General features: G+C 53.9%; 1 protein-coding gene across 1 annotated transcript in view; it reads right to left on the bottom strand.

The window, feature by feature from the left end:
• PDE2A (phosphodiesterase 2A) overlaps window positions 1–21201 on the bottom strand; it is a 509398-nt gene that overhangs the window by 445236 nt on the left and 42961 nt on the right. The window contains exon 3 of the mRNA XM_018059398.1: window positions 3205–3294. Coding sequence (XP_017914887.1) covers window positions 3205–3294 — 90 coding nt within the window. The remainder of the gene's footprint in view (window positions 1–3204; window positions 3295–21201) is intronic.

The following is a 21201-nucleotide window of genomic DNA, read 5'->3' as shown; positions in this document are numbered from 1 at the left end:
GGAGTGACTTTAAAGTTGTAACTGACATGGGAATTGGACATATTCAGGGAGTGGGTTGGAGATGGAGATGGTAGAGGACAGGGAATCCTGGTGTGCTGTAGTGCATGGGGTCGCAAAAGAGTCGGACATGAGTGAGCAACTGAACAACAAAAGGGAGTGGGTGAGAATGGCTTCTGGGCCAAGTATTAATAATAGGTAGGTAGGTGTACAGAGTCCAAAGCACTGATGGAACCGACAGTGGTGGGGCCAGGGAGGGGGCACAGGAGGTGGGTTTGGGATCAGCGGTGCTGAGTGGGAAGGGAGCTTGGGGAGGGTTTTGTTGAGGAGAGGGACTGCTACTGGGAAGGGAGGAGCTGGTGAGCCCTGTGAGACCGGAGCTGATTTGTATTTTGGAATGACCATTCCCTGGAGTAAGATCAAAGCTCTGTTTGAAGTATATCAAGTCGGCAGCTTGTCAATCCTCCCCCCCAAGGACCCAGAGCCATCCTTTTTGAGGGGTGGAGGGCATGCCATTCAGTGTGCAGGATTTTTTGTTCCCTGACCAGAGATTGAACCCACACCCTCGGCAGTGAAAGCACAGAGCCCCAACCACTGGACTGTCAGGAACTCCCCACCAGAGCAGTCTTGGTTTCAGTTGCAGACCATGTCTTGGCAGAAGCACTTGCCCTCACTGACCCACAAGAGAAAATCCACATTCCCTCCAAGCAGGACTGGCCACTCTTAGAGACCCACAGCCAACCTCTCTGCAGAGCATCTCCATTGCTGGAGTAGCATGTGATGAGGGAGACCCGGGTGCTCAGCAGAGCCTACACCCCATCGAGGGGGTACCCACGTGCCCGGCTCAGTATCCTGAGAGGCGTTGTTTTCTCAGTGGGAGAATGGAGGGCTCTCCTCTCTGCTGACTGTATCAGGGAGGGCTTCTAGAGGAGGTGACACTGAAGCTCCATGTTAAAGTAAGTAAGCATGGAGTCCTTCTCAGAAGCCATTGGCTTTCACAGCTGTGAGAGTCCACAACCCACAAGAGTCAGACACTCTTGCCCTTGGCTGTCCCCAGCCAGCCCCCACCTTCTCCCAACCCCCAGGAGATGCCCCAGTCCCGCCTCCAGAGAACCTGAGCCAAGCTCAGAAGCGGCATGGGCCAGAAATGCCAGGGCCTGAGGAGAGTGAGCGGGGCAGACACAGGGAGACCCGGGCCCCCTTGTCCCCCTGGGGGAGGGTCTAGTAGGGGAGTTCGGGGGTGAAGAAATCGCTGGGAAGGAGGCCCTCATGCCTCATCTACATTCAGCCTCTTCCTGTCAACCAACCCTTTACGCAGCCTGGGAGGGGCCTGCAGGATTTGATCCCCCAAAGAGGTTAAGAAGCTATCTAGCCCCCAGAGTCCTGCCCTAGCAAAGAGAGGGGTGGGCAGTCCGAGAGTGGGGAGCAGGCAGGCAGGCAGATCCTCACTTCACTTCCGGGTGTCCATCTGCCTCCACCCCCTCACTCGCAGCCCTCTGGGTTAAAATTAGCTGAGTTTACTGGAGAGAAGGAGGAATCATTTCAGACACATCAGTCCCATCTGCATTTGCGGCTGCCTGCCACAATGGGTGCTGATGAGGGAGCCAGGTGCCAGCAGCTCCCCTCCCTGGCGTCTCCGCACCCCTCCCTAGGGGCGGAGCAGACCTGCCATCTCCCCACTCCTCTGTGGAGAGCTGAGCTCCTCCATGCAGTCAAGACAGGGCTCCCTCCCCAAAGTCAGGGCTTCCCTAGCTCATGCAGGTCTTTGGGGTGGACCAAGACAGACATTTCCCACTGTCCCAGGGATCTAGTCACCTGGACCAGAGCTGGCTTCCTGGTCCCCGGCTTGGGGGATACAATTAATCCAGTACAAGTGCATCTATGCTGGCATCACCAGCATCCTGCCTGTGAAGACCCTCCTCCTCCCCACTCCCAGGGCAGCCTCGTGGATGCTGACCAGCCAACCTCCCCACCTCTTCTTTTCCAGATGTTTCTCCACCCCAGGCCAGATGTTGCCTCAATCCCATCTCCGGGAGGATTTATTTTGGGAGCCAACACACCACCCACTTCCTACCAATTTCACGCTCAATAAAGCTCACTCATTAGTCTTCCTCCTGGGCTCTGAACTTCCAGGAGGTTTTGAAAAGACAGAGCTGAGGAAAGCGAATGGGGATGCTTAGGTGCCAAGCCCCATTTGTTCCTGTCATGCTGTGTGACCTTGTGGGAAGTGTCCTCCCTCTCTGGGCCTTGGGTGGATCATTCATCCAGCAGATTCAGACACACTGGGCTCTGCTGGTGGCTGGTGTCCAGGGTAGAAGAGGGAACACCCCAGGCTATGGGGACTCAGTCTAGGCATCTTCTCTTCTGGTAAGTCTCCCCTGCCTCTTAGGGTGTCAGAGCCCCCCTCCCCAGACTGACAGTCCCCTGCTCCCTGCTATCTGGCACAACTGATACACTGCTGCTTTGTGTCTTGAGAGCCAGTTCATCCATCCTGCTGCATAAGGGATGCATAGTGACCACTGGAGCTGAGTTGAGGAGTAGCCTGGGGCAACTGAAGGGGAGTACAGTCTCCTCATCCAGGCGCTCCAGGCCCAGGAAACCATGCTGACCCGGTGACCAGGGGCCCAAGCAGCCACCCTCCACCTGTTCCTGGTGTGCAACCTCATCTATGGTGTTGGGATGGGTCAGAGAGAAGCTTAAAGGCTACTAGAGGCTTCTAGAGGACATCTTATCCAGGCTCCTGACCCTAGACAGGACACCTGAACTCAGCACATCTCTATTCATCAAGGCCGAGCCCCATTCCAGCACACAGCTGGTACCAAGGAAGTTCTTCTGCATGTCTACTCTCAATCCTTCCTGCTACACATATTCCAAACCTCACGTGACTCACTAGGTCCTACCTAGTGAACCCATTAGGTTATTATCCTAAGTGAATCCATTCCATAATCTGCGACATGATCTTTCCAATTACACTCTAATGCCCCTTCTGTCCCAGACATTCCAGAATTCCTTTATCAGTTCACTCACTGGGGCTTAGTTTTAGTCCTCCTCCTCCAGGAAGCCCTCTTAAACACTCACCCAAACCCTTCACTTCCCCATGAAGTCCTCTGGGCAGAGACCTGCTTCTTCTTTCCTTCTCAACCCTGTAGGTTAAGAGGAGCGGAGCAAAGGCTTAAGGGGCAGGAAAGTATGGGGCAAGGCACGTACCACTTTGGGAAGCACAGCTGACAGGGCCTCCTTGACAGCCTGCTGCAAGCCTGCCATATCGATGACGGAGCCCAGGCTCAGCAAAGCATCCTGGAAGAGAGGAAAGGGCAGTGAGGGCCTTTGCCAGGCAGGCCAGGACAGCGCCCCTACCCAGGGGGCAGGGAATACAAATTCTCAGCTTAAACTGGGGCCTACGGCTAGCAGACACTTGAGTCCCAGGATCTTAGGAACTCAGAATCCAGTTTTCTTTTTCCCCCCAACCAATCTATTTTTATTTCCCCAACCAGTCTTAAGGCCTTAAAATGTCCAAGTCCCTTCATCTTACAGTGAGGGGTCTGAGGCTTAGAGAAGGGTCAGGGACTTAGCAAAGAACTCACGATAAGTCAAGAGGTCAAGTCTCATCTAGACCCTAGGTCTCTTGTCCTTCAGCCAAGGACAACTCAGGCATAGCAGGGAAAGTACAAGCTTCTGCATTAATATAAAACAAAACAAGTAAACAAAAAGTTCCAAGTTTGAATTCTAGCTCCACTATTTATAAGCAGTGTGAATCTTGGTCAAGTCACTGAGCCTCAGTCTTCTATCTGTAAACTGGGGGCAACTAAGGCTATCTCCCCTTACAGGCTGATATGGTGATGAAACTGGGTGCCCACACACATAAGTGCTCAGCGAAACATTTGCTGAATCTGGGTCCCACTCAGTTTCCCGAGGAGGGGGGTGGTCTCGCACAGTCTCATTTTTCAGCCTAGTGAGGTGCTGGGAGTAGCAAGAGTCCACGGGGTACATGATCCCACAAGAGTCAAGAAACACAGTGAGGCCAGCCCCCGGTGAGACAGAAGGGGAAGGAGAAACCAGCCTTGACTGCCTAACAGCCTTCCTGTCCCAGGAACAGGCCTCGTCCTTGGAGAGCCGGAACCAAGACAAGAAAGGTCCCTGCTTCTCGCTCTATTAACTTGGCCCAAACCATGGGGATCAAAGAGAAAGGTAACAGAACAGAGGATCCAGGGCCAAAGCAGGACTGTGACTCATACCATCCACTCAGCCAGGCCCTCCCCGCTAGCCCCTGCAAGTTTTTTCTGATGTCTTCCTTGTGGAAGGATCAGTCTGTGTTCATAGAGCCAAGTGATTAATTGTAGGATGGAAGACACATGGCGTGGCCCCCATTCCTGTAAAAGCAACATGAGCTTGAGGCTTTTATTGGGCCATAAGCTCAGTATGAGCCCACACCATAAATGTGGCTGGTAATATATTAAAATGATGAGATTGCAGGGCATATTATAAAGATCTGTTACCCTAACTAGGGAAGATGAGAATTCCTCCATGTCTGTGGGCTGATTAGATCATCCCCAGTGCACTATGTCCCAGGTAAGGACAAGAAGAGACTCATTCAAAGGAAACCACATATGTAAAGAGAGAATAAGAAACCACATCCTGCATGGAGAACCTGGAGATGCCTTGCCTGCAGCAGAACAGTGGCCCCAGAGACAGCCTGGAGACTCATAGGATTTCACAGGAGGCTGACCTTGGCCCAGGGGGGTGAAAGATCTTCTTCCAGGTAGAACCTTGCTATATAAGCAGAGGCCACTAGAAGAGAGGTGAGGAATTGAGCTCCCCATACTTGGGGGTATGCAAAAATTGGCTAGATGCCCATTCTTCAGAAAGGTTACAGAGGGGAGTCCTGCACTGGGGTCCAGATGAAGCCTATGGTCTGGGCTTTGGCTCCAGATTTCACCTTGCATCTTCTCGGCTTCAGTTTCCTTCCCTACCCTGACTCCCATTCCCACCCAGTCCTGTGTTCCAGGTTGAGGGAGCAGTGGTGGGCTTTCTCTTCAAAAGGCATTGTTTTCTCCAACCCCCAACCTCCCTTTGATCCCTTCCACTGCTCAAGTGAAGACACATTTCAGTCACGAAGATGTGTCTCCATCCTAGGACACCAGGAACTGTCCTTTGATCCTGAGGCACTCCTCATCACAGCTCACACACTCTCAGCACCACACATATCTGGCTACCCAGTCATAGACCCTCATATTCTCACAGAAACATCCCAGCCTGCCTTCAGACACCCTCCAGGTACACATATAGGTTCACACAGGTGCAGATGCTTCCTAATGGATTCACAGGTCCAGGGCTCAGCAACATGTTGGCCACTGTGGCCTTTCTAGGTCAATTCTGCAGACTAAAGAGGCGAGGAAGAGCTGATGTCCCAGATAATCCTGAAATAAAGTCTGCCAACCCAGGCCCCTCAGACAGTGGTTCCAAGGGCTTGGCCCCAGAAGGTAGTGCTGGTTTAGGTCCATCTGTTCCTGCCTGGAGGCAGTGGGGAAGGATAAGCTAAGTGGGGGGCCCTGCCCTCTAATGGAGTTTGTGTGTGTAGTGTGGAAGTTGGAGAAGAGGGGCCAAGGTGACAGAGTGAGCTCTGATGTCCAGGGAGACATGTCTCAAACCCACAGGCTTAGGACAGCTAAGTCTCCCCATTTGACAGATGAGGAAACTGAGGCTCAAAAAAAAAGCAATGTCCCATCTGTGGTCAGCCAGCCAGTCAGGACAGAGGCAGGTCCAGAACCCACCTCTCTGGATCTCCAGCCTCTGTATTGTTCCTCCTCTGGACTGACCCCCAGCTCCTTCTCCAGGGCCCTCAGAGAGAATAGTCTGTCCTTTGTTCTGATTGGTGGCTCCTCGACCTGCCCTTTACTCGGATTGGGGAATGCCCTGACCTGTCCTTTACTGAGATTGGTGGAAGCCTGTCTGGCCTTTGCTTGGATTGGTCAGTTTTCTGTGACTCCTCAGGCTAAGGGCAAGATAATGGCACAAGAGGGGAATTGGGAAGGAAACTTAAAGACAGTTGGAGCAGCAGGGAGGGGGCCCAGTGGGTGGGATGGAAGCACGGCAATGAAGCCCTGGGGGGCCTCTGCCTGATATCCTCTGTCCACCCACCACCTCCTGGCCCTGCCCTGCCTGCCTGCCCCAAGATGGCGGGTGTTGAGTGTAGGAAACACAGCTGGGAAGCGCCCCTTCACACTTGGCCTTCAAGATTTGCTCTCATGCTGCCTTCTCCTTGAATCTTGCCAAGAACCCAAAGCAATTTCACCTCCGGCATCAACTCAGGGAGGAAATAGTTCACATTCCACAGACTGTGAGGTGAGGCTCAGAGGTCAGAGTGGCTGCCCCAGTGAAGGGAGAAGAGTCAATGGCTGAGGCTCAAGTCAAAGGGTTTTAAACCCCAGAAACCTTAGACAGAGGAGGAGAGGAGAGTACAGGCAGGGCCACACCTGCTCTCATGCACATCTGCCTATGTCACACGTGCACATATTGCCATGCACAGGTCTGCACACAAACTCACACACCTGGATAAGGATGCGGCCCTATAGAAATGGCCACCCACTCCAACACTCTTGCCTGGAGAATTTCATGGACAGAGGAGCCTGGCAGGCTTTATTCATTTCACGGGGTCAAACAGAGTTGGACACGACCGAGCTCACATGCATGCAATATACAATGCACACGCAAACATACACTTAAGCATGTACACACGTGCACAAATAAACACACTCAAACACACACAGCCAAGCTCAGGGCGGGGTGAAAGAGGTCACTTTTCCTGCCCTTGCAGCATTTGTGAACAAACATCAGGGTAACTATCAGCATGACAACCAGCACTTTCCCAGACTCCAGAGGAGAATCTGGTGTATAGCGAAGAGCAGCTGTTTCCAGTGTGTCCCAGATTGACTGTGGAAACTCTGTGCACAGGGCCTTAGTAGGCCCTTTCCTCTTCGGAGTTTGTTTCCTCATGAGTAAAAATGGGTCCTTCCAGCTAACAACACATAGTTTTACCATTTTGTGTTTTAATTCAATGAGAATGGGTGAATGGATATGTCAAAGTTGCATATTGTCACCCTGCTTGTTTAACTTCTATGCAGAGTACATCACGAGAAATGCTGGGCTGGATGAAGCACAAACTGGAATCAAAATTGCTGGGAGAAATATCAATAACCTCAGATATGCAGATGACACCACCCTTATGGCAGAAAGTGAAGAGGAACTAAAGAGCCTCTTGATGAAAGTGAAAGAGGAGAGTGAAAAAGTTGGCTTAAAGCTCAACATTCAAAAAACTAAGATCATGGCATCTGGTCCCATCACTCCATGGCAAATAGATGGAGAAATGGAAACAGTGACAGAATTTATTTTCTTGGGCTCCAAAATCACTGCCGATGGCGACTGCAGCCATGAAATTAAAAGACGCTTGCTCCTTGGAAGAAAAGCTATGACCAACCTAGACAGCATATTAAAAAGCAGAGACATTACTTTGCCAACAAAGGTCCATCTAGTCAAAGCTATGGTTTCTCCAGTAGTCATATATGGATGTGAGAGTTGGACTATAAAGAAAGCTGAGTGCCGAAGAATTGATGCTTTTGAACTGTGGTGTTGGAGAAGACTCTTGAGAGTCCCTTGGACTGCAAGGAGATCCAACCAGTCAGTCGTAAAGGAAATCAGTCCTGAATATTCATTGGAAGGACTGATGCTGAAGTTGATACTCCCATACTTTGGCCACCTGATGTGAATAACTGACTCACTGGAAAAGATCCTGATCCTGGGAAAGATTGAAGGCAGGAGGAGAAGGGGATGACAGAGGATGAGATGGTTGGATGGCATCACCGACTCAATGGACATAAGTTTGAGTAAACTCTGGGAGTTGGTGATGGACAGGGAAGCCGGCATGCTGCAGTCTATGGGGTTGCAAAGAGTCGGACATGACTGAGCGACTGAACTGAACAGAACTGAATGGACATGTGAATGGATAGATGAATGGATGAGTGGATGGATAGATGGGTAGAAGGATGGATGGATGGGTGGATGGAGCCTTCATACTTTCCCCAGCTTCCTACCTGTAGCCCTATGGTTGGAGGTAGGTCCACTCAACACTGTAGATGGTGCCACTTCCCACACACTCTAGAAAGTACCCCAAAAAAATGGGGCCTATTTGGAGCGAGGTCTCCTCTGGAACCAGAAGTGGGACTGGATCAGCCTTTCTGCACTCATTTGGGTAGGGAGAGAGTCTGGACAAAATGACTTCTAACTCATTGATGGACTGTATGAAGCCAGAGACCTTGGTCTTATCCTTTCTGGAGCCACCAGCAGAGGCACTGATGGCCTTCTTGAAGGTCAAGGTCAGTGTCACATGCTCTCCTGTCTTGTCTCTGTGAGTCTCATTATCTCTCGCGACCTCCATCAACCATCCTATTGCTTTCCCTACTGCTGGGAACCTAGAGCCCATCCCTTGCTCTCTGGAGGGAAGCCTCCTTGTGCCCCCAGAGTGACCTACAAGAAGGCAATAACATCAAACCCAATGGCAAGGTACCTCCTAAGGCAAGCTGTGTTACTGCGACTGGCCATACATGCTGATTTATCCACCTCTGCCTGAGCTAGGTCCCCTGGGTGGCCTGGGGTTGGGGAACCTCCTCTTTCTCTGGGCTTTCGTGTCCCTTTCTCTAAAATGGGGACTTTCGAGGACCTTGGAGCCCCTCTCACTCTATTCCTCTTTCCTTCCCTCTGGACCTGTCTCTCTCAGGCTCTGTCTCCCCGATCTCTCCAAGTGGGCCTCTCCCTCTTGCCCTGCTTCCCTCGGTCCACGTTGGTCAGCGTGTGCTCTCGCGTCTCACCTCTGAGTCTCAGTGTCTTTTCCCACCTCCAATCCTCTCTCCTCTCAGATGGCTTCCGCCCTCTCCCTTTTGTACACTCCTGCTCCTTGCGCCCAACTCCTGTCTCTCCTGCCCACTCCTTCCCTAACTCCCCAGGTGGTCATCTTAAGAACTTGCAGTGAAAAGGTCTGACCCAAGATTGGCACCCCCAGAATGAGGGTACCCAGCAAGGTGGCCATGATGGGAGAAACCAGAGGTGCCCGGGCAGATGCCATCTATTCTTCCGCTTCCTGCCTCCTGTTCTGGTGGGCATCACACACATATTCTCCTCTTCCCAGAGAACAGGGCCTTCAGGGACAAAGGCGCCCATCTGTCTCTGCACTCAGCGTGTGCCTGGCACTTGCAAGCCCATCTGCTCCACCAGCATGACTGGCAGAGCTCCCCCAAAGGAGACTTCCTGGGGGCTTAGGCCAGAGAAGCCCCTGGGGACTGGGCCTCAGACCCCAGCCAAGCCTAAGCACCTGGAACTTACTCTGTGACTCTCATAGCCCTTGCAGCGTGGCTCACCCCATAGAGTCAGGAGATAGCCAGGAAGCAGGAGGGGCAGCCCTTCCTCCTCTCTCCCCTCCTGCCCATCCAGACCTGCTGTGCACCCAAGGAGATGCCTTGAATGGATCTGGCACCTTAAACACACAGAGGAGAGCTGCCCAGGAGTGCTAAGATCTTGCAGCCCCAGACCTCCCCTTAACAAAGCTGAGCTGGACTTGGTGATCCCTGGGAGACCTGATCTGAGGAGATGGCAGGAGAGAGGCCCAGGCCTCAGTTGGACAAGTTCACATGTCAGAGTCCTACTTGAGTGGGGCAATCAGGCTTCAGGGAAGAAAAGGCACCTACTGTGTGCTAGGGGCATCCATCAGTGGTTCTCAAACCTGTGCACCAGAACTCCTGGAGGGCTTGTTAGCATCCAGATTGCTGGCCCTACCCCCAGAGTTTCTGATGCAGTAGGTCTGGGATAAGGCTAAGAGTCTGCATTTCCAACACACTCCCCACTACTGGCCCAGGGACCACACTTGGAGACCCAGCAACACACACTCTCTCTAGTCCTCCCATGAACCCTGGGAGGTGCTTGTTTTGACCATCCTGTTTCATAGGTGAGGAGACTATGGATCAGAAGGGAGGGGCCTGGATCAGGCGAGAATGGCCCATCTTCTGGCAAGTCCATGCCACTTCCACATATGAGGGGACTCCTCAGAGAAGGTCCCCAGGCAGGGAGAGGCAGAGGTCCTGGAAGAAGAGTGAGGTAGGGCAGGGGGCTGACAAGAGAGCAGCGCGTGGAAGGGCCCCAGAGCTCAGGGGCCCAGGCCTGAAGGAAGAGCCTGCCCTCTCCCGCCGTCTCTTGCTCCTTCCTCTCCCCTCTGGGTCCCCCTCTCTCCCCACCAACCCCTTCTCTGCCCCTCCCCCACCCTTCGCAGACTCTGGCTTCAGTTGTTACTCCAACAGGGCCGCGTCTCCAGCCTCCGAGCCACACTGGAGACACGTGCACTGTAGAATACACCTGAGCCTGGTCCCGGAGACCCCCCACCACATCCCCCCACCTCCCTGATGAGCTCAGCCCCATCCTGTGGGCTCCTTGCCTCCAACATTCACAACCAGCCCCTCCCGAGCCCCTCACCGATTCCAAGCCAATCTCAGCCAGGTAGGAATCGTACGACCAGTCAGATCTCTGTGTTCTTGACTCTCTGGCCCCCTCGGCCCCTAGCACAGGGTCTGGGGTGAGGAAAGGATGGGATGAGGGAGCAGCAGAGTGGGCAGAGGGAGGGAGGCCAGAGACAAGTGGGGGAGGCAGAAGATGGCCTGTGTGTGGGTGGGGGTGGGCTCAGGACAGGCTCATGCCCAAGCATGCCACCCATGCCCCTCTGCCTCATTCTCACGGCAGAGCCAACAGCAGCCTCCAGCCCCACTGCTCACGTCCTCCTCAGCGTCACAGCCTTCCTCCCAAGCACACCAGCAGCAGCCGCTCATCACTGCCATCCCCAACACCTGATGCCTCTACTGTTCTTGACTCCTGGCCAAGGGCCCATGCGGGCAAGGTGAGGCATGGCCTGGGAGTCCCAGGGAGACGGGTATAAGCTGGCCATGAGTCAGTCATACCACTAAAGAGAAGTCTGGGACCGAGGAAGGTGCGCTGCCTGCCCCCAGTGGTGTGCAGGCAAGGACAGGGCCCTGCCAGGAAGTCTGTGCCCCAACAAAGGACTGGGTGAACCCGGCTGGCCTTCAGCTCTGGGTCCCATGACCCTTAATGTCTTTGAACCCTTTCTCAGCCTCACCCCCTCCCTTCAGGGTGGGTTGGGAGCTGAACAAAGCAAGTCCAGGAGCCTCTCAGAGGCAGACACAGTGGCCCAAGCAGGAGAGAAGGATGGAGCCGAGTGACCCGCTGGGATCAGCATCAGAGACGAATTAATGTCTCTCAGGAAACGATGGTCGAAGGAACAATCGGACCCATGAATGATTGCATAAATGAGTGACTGGCCTCCCTTCTCTGGGCCTCCCTCGAGGAACATTTTGTCTTTGCTCCCTCGCTCAGGCCAGTCTGAGTCTCCCACCCAGGGCTCTTATAGCCTGTGCTCCCCATGATGGCATGGCGTGCAGAGTTCCCACTACGGTCCACCTGGCTCCCCCATCACAGCGGGGGCTCTTAGAGGGCAGAGGTTGTATCCTGTTCCTCCTGGGGACCCCAGTATCATGCAACCCCCATCACGGGTGTCAGGAGGTATTCACTGAGCTATCAAATGATCAGCTAGACTCCCAAGTGCCCAGGGCTGTTGGGCTATGAAGGGTATATGCCATTACCAAGCAAGAGGGGTGGACCCCATGACTTCTGGAGACTCCTGGGCCAGGAAGACAGCTAAGTCCTCCAAAGTCTCCCAAGTCTAGCACAGTTACTGTCTTAGAGGAGCCTAAGGGATGAGAGTGCCTTGTACAGAGGACTTTAGCAACATTTCCAAGACATCTCTGCAGACTGGGGGGTCCTTCTGCCTCAGGATCACCTCTCTATGCAGAGAGGGCAGGGGATAGATGGTATGTCAGGAGGGAAGGGGCCCTTCCCCTGGAACACTAACATTATCACCTTCTTTTATGAGTGAGGTTACCTCCTCCAGGCAGCCTTCCTGGGTGGGTCATTTGTCCTCCTCTCAGCCCTCCTGAGAATTCGCACAGGACCAGAGTCTACAGGGCCTCAGGCCTATGGAACCTAGTCCCCAGCTTGACCAGGGGAGGCTAAGACCAGGAGAAGCAGGAAAGGACTTGCCCAGTTCTCACCCAGAGTCAGACTCCTCAAGTGGCACTAGTGGTAAAGAACCCGCCTGCTAATGCAGGAGACTTAAGAAACACGGGTTTGATCCCTGGGTCAGGAAGATCCCCTGGAGCAAGGCATGGCAATCCACTCCAATGTTCTCTCCTGGAGAATCCCATCGACAGAGGAGCCTAGCGGGCTACGGTCCATAAGGTCACAAAGAGTTGGACACAACTGAGCGACTAAGCATGCATGTACCTGGAGTCAGGAGGCCTTGCTCTGGCCAGAGGCCTTCGGGACACACCAGGCTCCCTCCCTGCTGAGCACTGTTGTCTTAGAGGCCCCTCAGGTTCTGTCTTGGCTGGATGGACTGAGACCCTCTCAGATGTGGGGAGGGGCTGGGTGTCTTCCTCCAAGTCAGGGACAGGGCCTCTGGTCTCTCCCTGTGCCAGACATGGTGCCCACAGTGGGAACAATAACGGATGGCACTGGCCTGGCACAGGGTTAGTGTGGGCCTGCAGAGGGCAGGCAGGAAGGGCCGGCCTGGGGAGGGGCTGCTGGGGGTGAAGGGGGCAGGCCGGGCAGGGAGTCCCCTCCAGCACATGGCCAACAGCAGGCCACAGAGGGGACTTTCCCGGCTCTGACCTGAGCTCTGTTTCCCTCCCAGCCTTCCTGGATGCTCCACGTCTGTCCCTCTCTCTCAGTCTGTTCTTCTCTGGCATGCGTCTCTCCCACAGCCTCACTGCTGGGTCCCATGACTGTATTTGGCTCTGCCTTTAGGGTCTGGTCCGTCTCAGCTGTTCCCCAATTCCCGGCGCATGGACTGGGGGTTGGGAGGGAGGGTGAGTATGAGAAAGAGACTGGGACAGAGATAAGGACCGATTCAGAAGCTGAGGAACAAAAGAAGAGCCAGGAGGGGACCTTGGGGCTTGGGCCAGGGAGGCAGGGCTGGCCAGGGTCCTCAAACCTCGCTGGCCCTGAGGACGAAGCCCGAACTGGAGGGAGGGGCGGGGTACACCCTTCCCCTCTGCACTGGCTCCTGGCCCCCCTTCCTTCCCTCTGCCCCTGCAGGAATGTGTGAGCATTCTCATTGTTCCTAAAAATAGTCCCACGGTGTTGGGGGTTGGAATGAGAAATCTTCTGGCCAGGGTTCATCTCAGGCATGCCCCTGCCTCTGGGCTTCCAACGACTTTGTTCCCCAGAGCAGGGGCCTTTCTGAGCCACCCACTACATACACACCCGCCATGGCTCCCAGGGCCCCAGAATAGGCTCTGAGCTCTGGGACTTGTTGGAACTGTTTGTGAGGCACCCCAGATGAGGCCACTGCTATTCCTACTGACGCCCGGGTCCAGGCTCCACACTCCAGCCTCTTCCCAACTCTCCAACCTTCTCCCTGACTACCCCATCATCCTCCCGCCTCCAGGCTCTGGCTCCTCCATTTCCATTTCCTCACTTCTCCCCTCCTGTCCTTCCAGGCTCAGCCCAGGTCTGCTCTGGTGCCCTACCCGTGCTGTGCTCTTCTGCTCCCCATCCAGTCCTTCAGGGTTCAGGAGAGTCTCAGCCCCACCTTGCCTCCTCTTCTCCCCTTGGCAGATCAGCAAGGGCTGGGCCTCCCTCCCCTTCCACTCCCTGAGCAAAGCTCCGAGGCACTGCCCTTCTCCAGGGAAGAGGTCGTTGGTGGGGAGACATTGCAGGCTCTGGGGTCCCACACCCTCCCCTGACCCCAGCATCTCCCCACCAGCTTTGGTTTTCTCTTTTGGACCCTGGGCCTGGAATGTCTCTTGATTTCAGTCTCGAGGGGAAGGCCCATCCAGTCTCACCTCCTCTCTGCCTCCATTTTTCAGATGGGGGAACCGAGCCCCAGAGAGGGGAGGTGATGGGCCCCCGAGTCCACGGGAAGCCGGCCGTGGGCCTCGGCCACGCAGCATCGTTATGCAGGGTCCCCATCCGTGGGGCTCCAGAGGCAGACTCCTCACACAACCCACCACCCCACCCACCCCGCCTGGGCAGGCAGGCTGGCATCCAAAAGTATTTGCCTTTGGAGGGCCCAGGAAGCCACAGAACAAACATCCGGAGTCTCTGGAACTTCTCCTAGTTTCCCTCCTCACATCCCAAGAATCCGGGAGCCACTGAGCACATGTGTACACACACACACACACACACACACACACACAAACACAGCTCAGGGCCAGTAAACACATGAGCTCAGGAGATATCGTGCTATTGCTGTGCCTGTGAGAATCTATCTGTGCAGGTCCTTTAGAGGCCCCAAAACCCTAAAAAGATGAGACTGTCCCCCAACCTCACCAGTGTGTGTGTTAGTCACTCAATCGTGTCTGACTCTTTGCGACCCCATGGACTGTGGCCACCAGGCTCCTCTGCCCATGATATTCTCCACGCAAGATACTGGAGTGGGCTGCCATGCCCTCCTCCAGACCTTCTCCATTTTGTCTTGGAAATGAACACTAGAATTGCTTTTGCATTAACTTTTCTGACTGCAAAATTCCAGATACACTCATCCCACCTGACTTTTCCCCCCACTTTATGAGGAGCTCCTCCTCCTCAGCTGGTGACCTGAGCACACGTGTGGCCTGTCCCTCAACTGTCCATAATGCATGTCCCTATGGACCATCATGTGACCACAGCAGAATATGTCCCTTGGGTCATTAGGAGGATGTCTGTGTGAAAGCATGCGAGCCTGGGACTCTGGGAGTGTGAGCACACCCCTGAGGCCATGTCTCTGCATGAGCCATCTGTGCATGCAGGGGCCTGTGTGGGTGCGATGTGGGCTGGTGATGTCTGCGTGGGCCTGGGTGTACACAGCAAGTGTGTAATTGTCTGTGGAACCTGAGTGCATTGGCGGCTGGTTTTGTCTCTGAACGAATGAATGAGTTTATGGCTGAGTGTTGGCATCTGTGCCTGTGGGGTTGATTCACAGGTTGATTCACCTGCCCTGTGCGCCCCATCACCTCCTCCATCACCTCTGGCAGACCTGGGCTCCCAAGTCTTCCCTGCCACACGTCATCTGTGTGGCACTGGACAAGCTTTTCATCTCCTTGGGCTAAGTTTTCTCATCTATAAAGTGGTGATTTCTCCCAGAGCCGCTGAGAAGACTCAAGAGGAATCTTGCGGTCCTGCCTAAGTGGCTCCCAGCCAGGGGGCTAGGGCACTTCCATGCAAGTTACAAAGAGGTGATCCCAACCCTCTGGGCAAATGCAGCCTGAGGGACAAGCGTTGGTGAGGGGCAGGGGCGAGTGTAAGCTGGGCTTCAGCGCTGTTGGAACCCTGTATGAGTAAAGTTCAACCTGTGAGGTTAGAAGCTGTGGGCTTGCAGATGACCAGGAAACAGAAGCTCCCTTTCTTCCTGTCCCCGCTCCAGGTATGCAGCCTGGAACTAGAGGATCTCTGGCTCTGGACAGAGATAAAGCTCTGAGGACTCCCACTCCCACCAAACTCCCCTGGGGTTCTTTCCCCTTCACCTACCCTCTACCCTGCCTTCTCCAAAGACCAAGAGAAGGCCCTACGGAAGCCATGAGGGGGACTGACCAGATCAGGGATGCAGAGATGAGCTAGGCCAGCCAGAGGATCAGAGACCACCCCTGCCCCCACCTCCACCCCCACCAATGACAACTCTCCTTGTCCGAAGGGGAGACTGAGACATGGAGAGGACCAGGGACCCTCCATGGACACAATGAACCTAGTCATTCCAAGCTTCTGTCTCAAGATCTCTGGACCTGGAGCTGGAGAGATCCAAGCTCTGGACTCTGTGGGCTCCGAAATGGAGCCCAAGGGAGTGGGTGAAGATCCAAAAGAAAGGCCCTTCCAGACCTGAGCCCTCAGCTGTGAGTGTGGGTCTCCTACCCACCAGCCCCCCCCCCCCAACCACCGCAACCCTGGCCAGATCCCCCACTGGTGTGATAACCACATTATGGCATTTTTTCTTGAGCAAATTGCATCGGCCTAATTGAATGAGGCTGCAGGAGCCTGGGCTGGAGGCTGACAGCGGGTGAGGACGGCAGGAGCCAGGGAGAGGGGGTGTGGGAGCAACATCGGATGGGGAGGTCCTGACGACGCTGAGCAGAGGATGGAAGGGATGGGAGAGGGAAAGCGAAGGGCTATGAACATAAAACACATCATTCATTCCCTTCAGCCCCTCTGCACGCCCACTGGTGCTCACATCACACCAGGTGCCTGGACACTGGGATGCAAGAGATGGTCTCCCCAAGGGACTACTGAGCATTCACTTCGTGCCAGGCACCGTGTTCACTTAAAAGCACCGTTTCACGTAATCCTCCCACCAGCCCCATTTTGTTCTTGAGAGAATTGAGGCTTAAGAGGTAAAATGACCTGCTAAATGTCAGAGCCAGACACCATAGCCCTTGCTCTTACCAGGTACCTGCAGCATCCCAGTGCCGCGCTCCCATCCTGCCTCCAGGAAGCCCTCCTGGGGAGCTCAGAGAAAGGAGGAGGCCTCACACCAGCTCAAACTTGGGCCCAGACACCGTTTCTGTCCCCACTGAGTGCTCCTGCTCGTCCACTCTGTGATGTCTGTCCTCTGTCTGATGGTCAGCAGCCGAGGCTGGGGCTGATCCCACACAATCACACCCCCCATCACTCACAACATACGAGTGACTCCTCTCATCCCATGCAGCATCCACTCTGTGTGTCACACTCATCGGCTCAGGGTGACAACAGGGAGGACACGATCGCTGCTGCCATCACATGGCATGTCCCACACACTCAGTGACACACAGTCATTTCATGGTGTCCACAGTGCCACACTGGAGAAGGCGATGGCACCCCACTCCAGTACTCTTGCCTGGAAAATCCCATGGACAGAGGAGCCTGGTAGGCTGTGGTCCATGGGGTCGCGAAGAGTTGGACACGACTGAGGGACTTCCCTTTCACTTTTCACTTTCATGCATTGGAGAAGGAAATGGCAACCCACTCCAGTGTTCTTGCCTGGAGAATCCCAGGGATGGGGGAGCCTTGTGGGCTCCCGTCTATGGGGTCACACAGAGTCGGACACGACTGAAGTGACTTAGCAGCAGCAACAGTGCCACACATCACTGAGTGTCACGGGGCCACACACAGTGAAACTATCCCTTGGGTCCTCACTCAGGGTGAGGCCCACGTTCAGTGTCACTCACACACCGTGTTCCCAAGGTCCTCAACACACCCTCACACGGACTCACACACACACAGTTCCCAGCTGGCTCTGGGCTGCACTGCTTCATGTCATCCAGGACCTTAAAAATACCCACCTTTGATGAAATGACATAATTTCATTTGCATTAAAATACTTCAGCAAAAGAGCCTACAGAATGGGAGAAAATACTTGCGAATCCTATGTCTGATAAGGGGTTGGTATCCAGAATATACAAAGAAGCCCTACAGCTCAGCCACAAAACAAACAACCTGATTTTTAAATGGGCAAAGACCTTAAATAGACATTTCTCTAAAGAAGATGTACAAATGGCTGACAAACACGTGAAAAGATGTTTGACATCACTAATCACCAGGGCACACAAATCAAAACCATAGGGAGATACCACCTCACATTCATTGCAATGGCCACTATTTTTAAAAAAAAGAAAATAAATGTTGGTGAGGATGCAGAGAAACTGGACCCCTGGGACACCATCACTGGGAATGTAAAATTGTACAGCTGCTGTGGAAAATAGTACGCTGGTTCCTCAAAATTAAAGACTAAATTATCATGTGATCCAGCAATTCCCCTTCAGGGTATGTGTCTAAAAAACTGAAATCAGGATCTTAAAGATACATCTGAACATCCATGTTCATAGTATCATTATTCTTAAAAAGGTGGAGCAACCAAAGTGTACATCAAGGGATGACCTGATAAACAAAATGTGGCTTATATACAATAGAATATTATTTAGCCTCAAAAAGGAAGGAAAGTCTGACATATGTTATGGCATGGCCTGGATGAAAATTGAGGACATTATGCTGAATGAAATGAGAATCACAAAAAGACAAATACTATTTGATTCTACTCATATGAGATATCTTGGATAGTCAGAGTCATAGAGACAGAAAACGGAATAGTGGTTACCTGGGGCTAGAGGGAGAGGGAGTTGTTTAATGGGTATAAGTTTCAGTTTTGCAAAATGAAAAGTGTTCTGGAAAATGGTTGCACATCCCTGCGAATGTACCTAACACCACTGAACTTTCTATTTAAAAATAATTAAGATGGTCAATTTTATATTATGCATATTTTAACCACAATTCAAAATATTTCAAGAAAGGAAAGTGAAAATAAAAAGGAGGGATCGATGAACTAAATATGTCTAAATCTTAATGACCGTTATATTTGGGTGATGGGTGTATGACCAGCTTATTGTATTATTCTCCCAAGCATTGTGTGTTTAACATATTCCATAATAAGAAAAAATTGTACTCTCCCTTGACCTTACACCCCTTTGGAGCAACCACACGTCCTCTCTGCATCCCTTCACAGCCAAAGGTCTCCAGAGGACTGACTACGCTCTGTCTTCACCGCCACTCACCACCTGCCCAGGCCATCTGGCTTCTGGCCCCACCCTGTCATCGACAGGGTTCTTGTCTGGCTCAGCTGAGCACATGGCCCAGCCCAGCACGACCTCCCTGTTCCCACCTTACCTGGCGGCTCGGCAGCAGCTCACCCTGTTGAGCCACTCCCGCTCCCTGACTCCCAGCTTCACCCCATCTGGTCTCCTCCACCCCCCTGGCTGCTCCTGCTCTGTCTTGCTGCAGCTCGGCACCTCAGGGTTCAGTCCTCAGTCCTCACCTCTTCTCTCACTGTCTCTCCCTAGGTCATCCCAGCCAGGTCTGTGGTTTAATAAATCAGCCCTACCCACTGGCTTGTAAATATATCCCCAGCCTGGCCTCAGCTGCCCATCACCTGGATGTCTGACTTATATCCCAAACAGGTCTGTCAATTTCTGTCTCCTTGTCCTCTCCCACCCCATGCCTTTCCCAGGAACATCACCACCAGCTATCTCTTGGTTCTTCAAATCAGAAATCTGGGAGCCATTCTCCTTTTTTCCTTCTGGTTCATCCTCTGATTCATCAGCAAGTTCTGTCATTTCTACCTGCAAATATCTCCAAAGTTTGTTCATTTCTCTCCAACTCTTCTGCCCTCCCCTTAGCCCAGGCACCACCGTCTCCAGCCTGGGTGGCTACAATAGCCTTCAACTCTCTGCCTACCTCCTCTCGGCCCCTCCAACTGGTTCCCCACCATACACTCTGCAACAAGAGTATAGACTCTTTCAAAATCACAAATTAGACCATGTCACTTCCCTGCCTGAACCCATCAGGGTCTTCCCATGACAGCACTTTACACAGGGTTGTGTGCTACCAGCTCACACTCTCACAAGCATTACGGGATTGCACAGTATCACATGCTGGTTTTCACACACGATGTCACTCTGTGTTACACCCTTGGCTGCACACTCAGCCTCCCTATATGCCTGGGGCCCACATTGACAATTCAGTGTCAGACACTTGAGCCCCCAAACTCAGGACCACACTTGTTACTGCACAGTGTCATGCGTCTGTGTTTGCGTATTTGATCCTCACGGTGCCACACCCTCAGTGTCACACTTGGTATCACTCAGCATCACACAATCAATATCACAGGGTCACACCATCGGTAGCATGTCCACTGTCTCACACAGTCTTGGACGAGTGGTGTCACACTCAGTGACTCGCCCACTCTCCACACAGTATCCCATGATTTCACAAACTCAGTGTCACACAGCAGAAGCCCCGCTGCCCCACTGCCAGTGTCTCGGTGTCACCCTGGGCATCACCCTGGGACCCATCAGCTGCCCCACCCCCACCCTACCGGGTCCCATCGCCAGAGCTGCTGCCCCATGTCAAGGCTGCTTCCTGTTGTTGTGCTTAGAGTGCTCAGCCACTGCCTGTTCCTTCAAGGATTTCCTGTTGTCAGGGCCCCTGTCAGGGATACACAGCCTAAAGCCCAAGAGTTGCCCCCACCGCCCGGCAGGGACCTGGGGCCCCTCTACCGGCCCCCATCCTTGCTGGGCCCGTGTGGGATTCCCCTGCACCCCATTCAATCAGCCTGGCTCCCCCGCGTGCCTGGGCCTGTCCTGGATCACTGAAAGGTGACCTCTGGGCCCTGCCTCACCCCCAGGGGGCCCAGATCTGTGTTTCCCAGGAAGGGGACTCTTGGGCGGCCTGGACACAGCTGCCTGGACTGCCTGAGCGGCTTGGAACAAGACCTTTACTGATCTGTGGGGCTCGGTCTGAAGCTGCTGGGACCCAGAGCAGAAGGACAGGCTCCTGGGCAGGGAGGACAAAGGGTTAGGGGGTTAGGGAGTCAGGGAAGACTTCCCAGAGGAAGCCAGCTGAGAGCTGGGGCATACAAGGAAGTGGAAGAAACAGCATCCCAGGTGGGGGCAGCAGACAGAAGCAAAGGCTTAGAGGCAGGAACCAGCGGAGACGGGTTGACAGGGATGAAAATAGGAACGCGACAGAGGCGAGGTTATGCGGCGGCTTCTCTCCTATCAACTGCCTCCTCTCCCCGCGCAGCCGGCATTCAGACTCCAGCTCTGGTGGGAGCCGCAGGGCACACCCTTCCTGGCTCAGCCTTCGGGGGGCCCCACAGATTGCCCCCCAAGGCCACCAAGCCCCCTCACCTCCTGCCCCAGGCCAGCCCGCAGGAAGAACAGGCGGAGGCCAGCGCACGCTCCCCACACGGCCTGAGATAAATATTTCCCGGGAAACGGAACTTGTTCTCTCTGTGTTTACAGCCAAGGGCCAGGCAGGGTGGTGGGGGAGGGGCCAGCCAGAGGCGCCTCGTCTAGCCCTGGGGCCACAGCATCTGGCCCAGCATTGGCCTTGACCTGCTATCTGCCTCGGAGACAGTCCCCACCTCCTCTGAGCCTCCATTTCAAGTGCTTGAGGGGACCACCCGGGGCCTTGGCTGCCCACAGGTCTGGCCCAGGCTCAGCTGTGTCTTCCCTGGGTGTAAATGCCTGGTGCTTGATGCCTGCCCCTGCAGACTAGGCTTCTTCAACGGCAGGACTTGCGTCTGCCCACCTCTGC

Source organism: Capra hircus, chromosome 15, assembly GCF_001704415.2.
Source record: "Capra hircus breed San Clemente chromosome 15, ASM170441v1, whole genome shotgun sequence".
NCBI classification, from domain to species: Eukaryota; Metazoa; Chordata; class Mammalia; order Artiodactyla; family Bovidae; genus Capra; species Capra hircus.
The sequence above is the reverse complement of the archived record's forward strand: the minus strand, read 5'-3'. Positions and strand labels throughout refer to the sequence as shown.